The 11383-nt window shown below is 53.6% G+C and overlaps 1 protein-coding gene across 1 annotated transcript in view; it reads right to left on the bottom strand.

Annotated features, from left to right (window-relative positions):
* The window catches only part of ANGPT4 (angiopoietin 4), a 45395-nt gene extending 34896 nt beyond the window's left edge, over positions 1-10499 (bottom strand). Inside the window, exon 1 of the mRNA XM_055265770.2 lies at positions 10071-10499. Coding sequence (XP_055121745.1) covers positions 10071-10361 — 291 coding nt within the window. The 5' untranslated portion in view covers positions 10362-10499. The remainder of the gene's footprint in view (positions 1-10070) is intronic.
* Positions 10500-11383: the final 884 nt, after the last annotated feature.

An 11383-nucleotide genomic window follows, 5' to 3' on the forward strand; every position in this document is an offset into this window, starting at 1 on the left:
AATACAGCTCATTTAGTCCTTGGTTCTCCCATTGTCACCATTTTACAGATGAGGAAAGGAAGGCACTGAGAAGATGAGCATCTTGCCTAAGTGGCAAAGACTGGATTTAAATATAGGCCTTTGGTCTCCAAAGACCACACCCTTAGCCATTCAGTGGGCTGCTTGTGGCAGCTAGCCTTCAGGATGACCCCAGGGATCCTGGTGCTCATGCCCTTGTGTAGTCCCCTCTCTCAACAAGTCAGGACTGGCTGGCGTGACTAATTAGATATTGTAGAACTGTTAGTGTGACTTCCTTGGCTAAACCATTGCATCGTGTCTTCTGTCTTGCCCTCTCTTGGACCACAGGCTCTAGGGGAAGTAGGCCACTATGGCCTGAGGACCCTTAAGCAGCCCTTGGGAGGAACCCAGCTGGAGGGGAACGGAGGCCTTCTACTCACAGCCAGCGCCAGCTCACCAGCCACAGGAGGCTGAGCCCCAGCCCAGGTCAAGCCTTCAGATGAGTGCAGCCCTAGCTGATATCTGAGTGCAACCACATGAAAAAAACCCCAAGTTGGAACTACCTTATTAAGTTGTTTCAGAATTCCTGACCCTCAGAAACTGTGAAAGATAATAAATGTTTATTGTTATTTTAAGCTGCTAAATGTTTTAGGGTAATTTGTTATGCCACAATAGATAATTAATATACTGCTTTTCCAGAGCTTACAGAGGTTTAACCCTCTTGCTTCTCTTCTCTGCCATCCCCAGGCCTCAGTTGCCTCATTTTGACAATGGGCTGACTTGTAATTTATGAGGGTTGGCCCCTCCTCCTCTGCCTTTCTTCTGTCCCCCGGGCCTGCACCAGGCCCTCACCCTGTGGCTCAACGCAAACTGACATGGTTTGTCTTGTCCTGTCCGAGTAGCTGGGCCCAAGCCTTCCTCATTGTTTTCCTCTCTGCAAGACATTCTATTGCTTTTCTTCTGGGTCAGGCTCTGGGCAAGCAGAGCCAGTGGGCTGAGAGCCAGGGGTAGAGAGAGTTGGGGACCAACAGGCTCTCACGGAGGGATGAGCTTCTCAACCCTAGCTCAACCCTCAATTCTTTGACACAGGCCCAGCGTCTCCAAACGTCCAGTGTGGTCTGGGCCTGGAGCACTGCACTGAGAGTCAGCAAGCTTGCTCAATAGCTTTGCCATTTCCTTTCTCTGCCAGTGATGAGCTTCTCTGAACCTCAGTGGCCTCATTGTTTCCCCCTTGCAGAGGGCCTGGAAGGAATAGGGAAATGGCCACTGGGATCTGTGCTCTGCGGGTCTGGGCTGGGATTCTTGTCTGTCTTGTTCATGAGGCCTAGCACAGTGCCTGGCACACAGTAGTGCTTCCCATATTTGTGGAATATTTGGGACCTCCCTGGCTCCTGAGCCTCACCTCTCATGGGGTGGCAGGTCCAGTGTTCATCCCAGGTGAAAGGCCACAAGGAGAAGATGAGGAGTGTGGGGGAAGGGGATGCAGAGGGAAGGGAACAGGGCCTGCCTCTGCCATCTGGACTTGGGAGGGGCTGCCAGGGTCCCTGCCTCCTCAGGCTCAGGTATGGCTTTGGTGGTCGTCTATATTTCAACCTTGATCTTGGAAGGTGTTTTCGATCGCTCACCTCCCTGATACTTGAACGTCACAGAATGGGGTGGTGTGTCCATTTTGTTGGCAACATGCTTATTGAACAGTTATTATGTGCTCAGCACTGTTCTAACCACTAGGTGTATTAAGTCCTTGCAGCCACCCTCCAAGGTAGGCTCCAAGGTAGGCACCCTCCAAGGTAGGACCTCTTATCAACCCATTTTACAGATGAGGCACAGAGAGGTTAAATAACTTGTCCAAGGACAGGTAGCTCTTCACAGGTGTAACCAGGTGGTGCTTCTGAAAGGCCACTTGGCTAGAGGGATCATGTGACAGCGCCCCTGCCCATCCCCCAACCTCAGTTCAACCTTGGGAAAATAGGGCAAAGTATGTTCTAGACAGATGGAGGCTTTGCTGGGGTATCTCCCCACGTGGCACCAGGCCTTTCTGCCTGTACAACTCCAGTGTGTACCTCTTCTGTTACTGGATCCCCAGCAGCCTGGAGGAAAATGGTGATTGTTCCCCACACAAATGAGTAAACTAAGGCCTAGAAAGGCCAAGCATTACTCACAGCTGGTAAAGGAAGATTTTTAACTTAATGGCTGAGCTCTTTCTATGTGCCTATCTTGCCTTCTTGGTGGCTGAGGCTGATCCTGCAGATGGGGTGATAGGGATAAGATTAGGGTCAGACAAAGATGGTAGAAGCAGGCCCAGAGGTCCACAGTCTATCACAGAATGATCCTCAGTGAAGACAGGACAGAAAAGTGGCCACATCAGTTCCCAGTCTCCATGGTCCTCCATGGAGAACAGGGTCAGGACCAGGGACATCTGGTCTGGCTCCTGGTGAGCACTCCAGTCTCATCTTGGCCATGCTCTCCTCGCTCTCTGCACTGTAGTCACACAGAATGCCCTTTGCTTTTGGCCCATTCTACCCCCAGGGCCTTTGCACTTGCTGTCCCCTGTGCCTGGAATGCTTTTGCTTCCTTTCCCTGCCTCGCCACTGCCAACCCAGCCTTTAGATCTTAGCTCTGTCCTTCTTCCTAGTGCCTCCCTCCCTCAAGGTCAGGCACCCATTATCCACCCCTAGCATCTCTTGGTCCCTCCTTCACGGCACATATCATGGTTGATCGTTGCACATGGGAAATCACTAGGTTAGTTACACCCGCTGCTCCAGGGGCAAGGGGGAAGGATGGTCTTCTTTGCTCATTACTAAATCCTTGTCACTTTCATAGTGCCTGGCGCATTGTAAGCCCTCAATAAACACTGGTGGAAGGGACAATTAAATGAAAGCAGGAATGAATACTCTTACCTGGCAAATTAAGTTCAGAGCTGTGTATACACATTTGTGTTTGTGTGTGGTGGGGGGCAGGGGTCTGGGGTTACACATCTACACATAGTCCCAGAATTGAAAGGATGCATGAATTTTTCATGACATTTATGGCATGCTATGAATCTGGTTGCCTCTGGAGAGGAGAAACAGGGGTCTCAGCTGGGTGTCAGGAACCCTGGGTTCTGGGCCAACTCCTGCCACTGACCCTTGGGTGAATGTGATTGAGTCACTCCCTTGCCCAGGCTTAGTGTTCCCATCTGTAAATGGTGGGCACAGAGAGGTGGCCTGCGTAGTGGTTACGAGTGTGGGGTCTGGAGCCAGTCTGCCTGGGTACGAACTCACCTCCCTCACTTCTTAGCTGTGTAAACTCCCTGGGCCTCTGTTTCCCCACAATAAATGGGGATCATAACAGCCCCACCTTTTAGGATGCCACGAGGTTTATGCGTCAATGTTTATAAGACACATATAAAGTGCCTGGCCCAGAGAAAGTCCCATATGTGAATTCACCACAGCAAAGCACTTATCCCAGAAGACAGAGGAAACAATAGTAGCATCTCCTGGTTCTCTGCATGCTGGAGCAGTGCCAGGCACATCCCCTGACCAGCCGTTTGAGCCTCACAGCAAACCCAGGCAATGTGTGTATCATCACCTCCATTTTATAGATTGAAAAACTGAAGCTCGGGTCTTTCTCATATTTACACAGCTAATAATCTCACAGATGTAAAGTTGAGGGAACAAAAGCAAACTATAGTAAGATATGGATGGTATGACAGGATTCCTTCCTTGCACTGTGAATCCTGGAGTCTTAACGTTTACTGAGCACTTACTCTCTGCCAGGCCCTGTACTGAGCCCCACATGTGCATTGCCTCATTTAATCTCCTTAATAACCTGCAAAGTAGCTTCTGTTAGTGGCCTCACTTCACAGATAAGGAAACCAAGGCACAGAGTGGAAAAGCAATGGTCTGAGAAGGCACAGCCAGTAAGCAGTGGAGCTGGGATTCAGACTGAGTCAACTAGGACTCAGGGCCTTACACTCGGCTTCTGTGGGATTTACCCCCAGGCTCTGGGCCAAGAATGGGGCGTGTAATTGTGGGGACACCCAGACTCAGCTTCTAGAGCCTCTTAGCGTTTCAGAACGGCCACAGCTGCCTGAGGCCCTACCTGAATCATCCCTGGCAGAAAAGCCCTAGGGAAGCTCTCCTTGGGCAAAGGGCTCCTGGGGGAAGAAAAGTCTAGCAGCTATGGATCTCCCCTTTGGGGACCAGGGTCCTCTGTATTTTCCAGGTCCCAACTAATGCCCAGGGACCTGCCCACCATGGACATGGCTTATTTATTGGACAGGAAACTGGCCTAAGTGCTGAGATAATAGGTTCTGGCATCAGATGGCCGAATCTGACTTTGCCCTTCTTGGCTGTAAGATCTTGGGCAAGTCACCTAATCTCTTGGTGCCTCAGTTTCCTCATTTGTTAGTGGACAAGCAATCTTACTTCACTGGGTCGTGGTGAGAATTAAAGGCAGTAACATAAAGCACCCAGGACAGTGTGTGGCATACAGTAAATGCTCACTAAATGAGTACTTACTCATTACGTCATAACTGTTTTTTCATCCTCCACTCATTCTGGGAGGCACAGGTATTTTGAGTTCCACTTTAGAGAGGAGCCAATTGATATATGTGGCTTCCCCGGGCTCCCATAGCTTGGAGTGGTACCCCTGGGACTTGACCTCCTGACCCCAACTTGGTCCTCCCCAGACCCCACAGCCACCTCTCAGAGTTCATTCCTGACATCTCAGAGCTGGCTCTGAGGTTATGCAAACAAACTGCGGCCGGAGTCTGACTGGAGGTGCAGGCTTAGGGGGCAGACCTGGGGCCTGTTTTCTAACATTTCCTGCCCAAGGAGAAGGGGAAAAAGGTCTGTGTACATCCCAGCCTGGCTGAGCTCTAAGGCCGGGGAGGAGAGAACTAGAAACATGTGGCCCTGCCCTCTGTGGCCCTGTCCTCTGTGGGATGGCTGGCCAAGCCAGTTGAACAAATAAACCCATCCCTCTGGGGGGAGTCGTCAGGGAGGCTGCTGTTGCTGGTGCCTGTCCTGCACCCCCACCTCATCCCAGGCATGAGCCAGCTGGTTATCCCCAGGCCGAGGGTATCTGTGCCAGCTGTTTCTAGGCCCCCTTCTTGGAAAAATAATCCCATTCCTTTAAGAAGCAGATGCTGTTTCCCCCACCCCATCCCCCAGTCCCAAACTGCTTAGAAAGGAGCCAGCGGTGAGGTTAGGAAATCAAACCCCAAGATATTTTGTTCGGCACCGAGACTCACTTCTTGTTTGGATAACTGAAGCCTGAAAATGCCAAGAATTTGTGGGCAGCCTGGGAAGGCTGGGGCAACTGGAACCCTGACTCCCAAACCAGGTCAGTTTGGGAGGGTCTCAGTCTGGGCAAGGACCCCACCCTGGGTTCCTCCTTGGTGCTCTCTTGACCCACACCCAGCTAGGCAAGGCCTCACAACTGCCAGGCCGAGGAGCCCAGTTATTCTGAGGTTTGATGTCAGAGACCTGGAGCAAACAGCAGCAGCTGGGGCAGTGCCAGGTTGGGAGGCCCCTGCCCAGCCCCTGACCCCTCTCTGCTCGGCTTTGGGTGCAGAGCAGGAAGAGAAAGAGGCCCCGGCTGAGCAGCCAGCTGCAGGGTGGGCATTGGTCATTTGGCAGTTGTGCCCTGGGTCTTCAGTGTGGACACCCAGGGAGGTAGAGGTGGGAGGGATGGCCTCGGGGTGAGAAAAGGAGGAGCTGAGAAAGAGACAGGAAAAGATGCAGGGAGACACTCTGATAGCCACCCAGGAGAGAGAATCAGAGACAGAGACACCCACAGAGTTAACAACAGTGAGTCAGGGCCACTGCGAGCGCCCCAAGAGAGATCCACAGAGGCAGAGAGACTCAGAAATAGAGAGACAGGCTGACCACCGTGGCTCGTGTCTGCCATCCCAGCTACTTGGAAGACTGAGGCGGGAGGATCGCTTGAGCTGAGGAGTTCAAGGCTGCAGTGAGCTGTGGTTGTACCATTGCACCCCAGCGTGGTAGAGGGAGCCAGACCTTGTCTTTAAGAGAGAGAGAGGGAGAAAGAGACAGAGACAGACAGAGATAGACAGGGAGATAGGCAGAGAGAGGGCTGCCACGGACCCCAGGCCAGCAGCTGCTGGCTGCTCCCTAAAGGTGAGAAAGTAGTTCTCACCTGCAGTTTCCAGGTGGAGTCAGCCCTGCCCCTGGGAGCTCAGAGACTGGGGAAGATGTGCTGCCCTCAGGTGGTGGGGGTGGGCCAGGGAGGCTGGGGCTTGTGTCTGGCCCTGGTTTTCCTTTCTCCTCATCTGCGGGGACATGAAGAGAAGGCAGAGGATGGCACTTCTTGGGTGGGACACCTGGGGCAACTGGGGGAATGGCAGTCACACACGGGAGCCCTTAATGAGCACCTGCTGTGTGCAGAGGCTTTCCCTGCTCTGCTTCTCTTGACCCCACATCAAAGGTCAGGAGTAGGTGCTGTCATTCTCCTCCCAGCCTCCGGATGAGGCACTGAGAGGGAAGGGCCAGCTCTGGGTCCTAGAGCGAGGGCATGGTGGACAGAGGAGGTCATATGACTAGCCACTGAGCTGCCCAGCCCAGCTAGAGATGCCTGCACTGCGGCTGGCTCTGTCCCCCAACCTCCTCAATATTCCTGCCTGCAGCTTCTCATCCATATGAGGGGGGTGGAGCAGAGCCCAGAGCTGATGTGCAGCCCCATGAGCTGGCTCCAGATGGGAGTCACTGGGGCAGGGGCTTTTCAGGAGGGAGGAGGAGGAGAGAGAGGGAGGCAGAAGGAGGGGGAGAGCAGGGAGAAGAAAGGGAAGGGGAGTGCAGGGGAGGAGGAGAGTGTGAAAGAGGAGAGAGAGAGAAGGGGTGAGGCCGGGGCTCTCGCAATGCCTGATGAGCACTGGCAGTAGGACACAGCAAGCCGTATGCTAGGAAAAGAGAGTGGGTATCTGGGGACTTGGAAACTCCGCAGTAGAAGGGAGCACCAAGAGCACCCCATCCTCTCTAGATCTTGCTGCCCTTGCCTCCTTGACACCTTCCAGAGTCAGGAAAAAGAACCTGCAGTTTGGAGTGAGAATCCAGATTGGCTTTCACTGCTACATGGCTCTGGCAAGTCACTTTCCCTCTCTGGCCTGTTTCCTCACCTGTACACTGGGGGAACAGGAGGGGAGTTGGGGGCACAGGCTGAGCAGATGATGGCCTCTGGGATTCGCAACAGGAAGGGTCTCCCCTGTGTCTGTCTAGATGAACAGAATCTTGCTGAGAGCTTGTTCATCCCTAATGGCATTGGTGATGATGGTGACGATGATGCTGATGGTGCCATTAGATAAGAGTATTTTAAAACTCTTTTTTTTAACTTTTCTGAGATGTTAGAGAAAAAGCCAAAAAAAGGCTTTGAGTTTCAGAAGATCTGAGATATGCCTGGACCAAGAGAATAACCAGAGGAAGGTCACAGCCACAGCCACAGAAGGTAGCAAGCACTCTCCACTGGGGACCAGGAGTGTCAGTGGGGGGAGAGAGAAATTATTGTTTACATGAACCAAGGGAGACTGAAACCTGCTCATCCGTAGCCATTTGGTAAGGAAGTACCTGCAGCCAGGTCAGCTGAACTCCCATATCAGTGATCTTAGGCCCTACGGCACTCTACGGTGACCTGACTGACCCCCAGCTCAGAATTTTCAGGCTAGGTGAATGGATGCCTGGAAAGGACATTCCACCCCAGGCTGAGGCATTGGACCAGGTGACCTTCTGATCCTGCAAGCCATCAGTTCAAGCCATCAGCTCTCAGCCAATGTTTCCCAAGCATCCGACACCCGGGGGATTCAAAGATGGATGAGAGTGACAGGTGAGACTTGGAGTAGGAGGCCCAGTGGAAGGTGATGACAGCATCCTGGGAAAGATGACGAGGCCTCAGTCAGAAAGATGGACCATGAGAGAAGCCTAGGCCACAGGATGGGCTGAGCCAGCTGCCTGGGGGATAGGTGGGAGCCACAGGAAGCCCCCAGGGCACAGACAGCCTGTGGCTGGGTGGTGGTGTCACCCTAAACAGAGAGAGACAGGCAGGAGGAGGGTGTTTGGAGAAGAGCAGGGAGTCATCTCAGGCAGCTTTGGAGTTGAGACACCCATGGACCCTCAGGGAGATGTTGGGGGAGATCCAGGTCATGAGTTTTGGGCTCAGGATCCCATCGATGCCAATTTTGCGTCATCGTGGAGCAGGATGGAGACCTGGGACCTGAGAGATTGGAAGAACATTTATGCATTCATGCATTCACTCATGCTACAGACATTTATTGAGTACGTACTATGTGTTAGGCACTATTCTAGGCCCTGGGAACCCAGGAGTGAGCAAAAGAGACATGGCGCCTGCCCTCTGGGAGCTCACAGACCAAAAGAAATGTTTTTAAGAACATTAGGTAGGGATAAGTGCTAAGAAAAAAAAAAAGAAACAACAAAGCCAGCAGAAGGGATAAAGGGTGGAAGAAGGAGGGTAGCTATTTTATACAGGGAGGGCAGGGAGGGCCTCTGAGGAGATGGCACTGGAGAGGATAGGAGGCTGGGATAAGCCATGTAGGAGTCTGGGAGAGGGAACTCCAGGGAGAAAGGGTTCTTGCTTTTATTCGGATGCATGGTAGCCCTGGGAGGAGGGAGAGGTTGTAACTTAGGTTTTGATGGGGATTCTTTGGTCTGCTGCATGGAGAATAGGAGGTGGGGGCCAAGTGTTAGCAGGGAGCCAGGGAGGCAGCCAGGACAGCTATCCTACCTGGAGCCAGAGGTGGTTCTCAATCTTGTCTGCTGTTTAATACCTTCTAAAACTCCAGGAATTAGTTTGCATCCTTCATTCCCCAGTCATCGCCCAGACTATCTCCTGGGTCCCTCTCCCTTTCCTTGGTAGCTCTCACTTAGGGACTCTGAAGAGTCCCATCTCAGACCCCCCAGGATGTCTCCTGTGCCCTCATGCCCCGCCAGGGCCAAGCCTGCTTTGCACACCTCTGTAGTCAGTGCTTCGCCGAGGGCACACAGTAGGTGCTCACACTGCTGAAAGACGAAAGCATGACAGGGCATTCTACAGCAGCCCTGGTCTTGGGCCAAAACCACAGTGGTGTCCTCAGCAACTTGCTTCCTCCAACTCCATATCCAATTCACCAGCAGAGCTGATGGGCTCTACCTCCAGAACCCACCAGAATCTGACTGGCCACACCCCCTCCCAGCCCCGTTCTGCTCCAGGCATCCGGTACCTTGCGCCTGATGGCTGCAGTGGCCACCTCTTTGGGCTTCTTCCTTCCACCCTGCCTCCTACAGTCCATGCTGTTCAAATCAAATCACGGGTGTCTGTCTCTGCTCACAACCTTGACCCTCAGTGGCTCCCTTGACACTCAGTGGCTCCCATGACACTCAGAACAAAAGCTGAAGTCCTTCCAGTGGCTCCCCCAGCTGCATGACCTGCCCTGCTCTCACCTCTCAGACCTCCCCGCACCCTTGCTCCCTCTCCTCTGCTCCAGCCACACAGGCCTTCACCCCACGGTTCTCCAGGCACACACCGCTGCGGATGCATTCCCTCCTCACGGTCAAAATACATGCTGCTCTCTTTGCAGAACGTTCCCTCAAATACCTGCCTGGCCCACTCTATCACTTCCCTTGTTCTCTGGGTTCAAATGTCACCTCCTCTGAGACGTACTCTCTAATGATTTGACCTCAAGCAGCCACCCAGGGCCACCACTTGCCCTCTTCCTTCTTCATTTTGCTTCACCATCTGACATAGTAGATTATCTCTTATTGCCTCTTTCCCCCACTAGTCCAGAGGGAGACATACTATACTGTTGTATCCCCAGCACCCAGGATGGCTTGGTCCGTTCAGCCCTTGGTCAGGGCTGAATGGATTTCTGTTGGATGAATGAAGGGATGGCAGTTAAAGAGCCAGGTTGCCAGCTGACATTGCCCAATCTTGCTGTGTGGCCTCAGACCCATCCCTGTCCCTCTTTGTGCAGCTCAGAGCCAGCCCTCTATGCTCAGGGAAGGCCTCTGGGATGGACACTCCACCTGCCGATTGTGACAGACCCCAAAGCCGCCCTCTGCCCCCTGCAAACCTCCCATGCCCCGTACCTTCTTCAGCCACTGCGTGTTGTTCTGCAGTGCCTGCTCCAGCTGTTTCACCTGTTGGGTGGGCAACTTCCCCAGGTGCAGTGGGTTGGCCAGTGATTCTCTCTGGATGGTGTTGGAGTCCCTGGAGACCTCAGGCCCTGGAGGGCAGGGCTCAGACTTGGGCAGCAAGAAGGTGTAGCTACAGTGGCCGTGCTGGACTACAAGTGTCTCGCAGCCCCTATCGGCCTCCTGCCTTGTCTGTTGAGCCACAGACATGGTGGCAACCACAAGGAGGAGGTTGCCCTGCAGCATGGCTAGCTGGGAGAGCCTCTGAAGATGTGGCAATGGCGAGGGGTGTCTGCTCAGAGCCCCAGTGGCTGTGCCTGGGATGTCCTGCTGCAGCCAACAGTGGCCAGGCTTGCCTGCAGCTGCAGCTACAAACCTCTGTCTGGCCCAGCTCTGTCCAGGCAGCTATTTATACTTGCTCTGAATACCACGGCTGCTCTGCTTGCTTCCTCTCACTGCCTCCCTCCGCCCCCACCCAACACCCTCTCACCTCTATTCTTCACTCCTTCCCTTCTTCCTTCCTCAGTGTTGGCCGCACATTGCCCTTACCCTAAGCGTGCACCAACCTTGCTCTGCCTGCCTCACCTCTGAGCCCTCTGATTATCCAGTGAGGCCTGGCTTCCCTGCTGGAGGGGAGGGAAGAAAACAGCACACAGACATGTGCACACACTCACACACACACTCACGAGCACACACTCACACGCACGCTGACACGCACACACATTCATGTACACACAGACGCCAAGCTCCAATGCTGCCCGCTTTGGAAAACTAAATGCAACTTAACTCTCCCTTCCTGTCTCTGTCTCGGTCTCCCTCTTTCCCTCCACCCCCATCCCCTGCCCCCCAAGGCTAAGATCTCAAGTTTCAGCCCTGCTGCCATCCCCTTCTCTGCCCGCTGCACCTTCCTCCCTCTGGTTCCATGTTAGTGCTTGGAGTACAAGTGACCCCCAGAGAGAGCAGAGGGAGTGGAGGAGGCAGAGGGATGAGGCTGGGGAGGGCCCAGCGAATCCACTTTGCTTCTAGAGACACAGAAAATCCTTTCAAGGGGGGCAAGTGAGCAACCCAGCTGGGAGTTGCTTCCTGTCCTGTCTTCTCCCTCAGGGCCAGGGGAAAGTGGTATGCCCCAGGATGGCCCTGGCTTGGTTGCTTGTAACATGTCCTGGGGCAGATTGTCCTGGGGCTGCTGGAGTGGGGAGGTGGAGAGGAGGCAGTGGGGAGAGGAGGTTGGAGTGCCAGGAGGCTAACCCTAAATCTCACTCCTCGAC

The sequence above is a fragment of the Symphalangus syndactylus genome, chromosome 24, assembly GCF_028878055.3.
Source record: "Symphalangus syndactylus isolate Jambi chromosome 24, NHGRI_mSymSyn1-v2.1_pri, whole genome shotgun sequence".
Classification (NCBI taxonomy): domain Eukaryota; kingdom Metazoa; phylum Chordata; class Mammalia; order Primates; family Hylobatidae; genus Symphalangus; species Symphalangus syndactylus.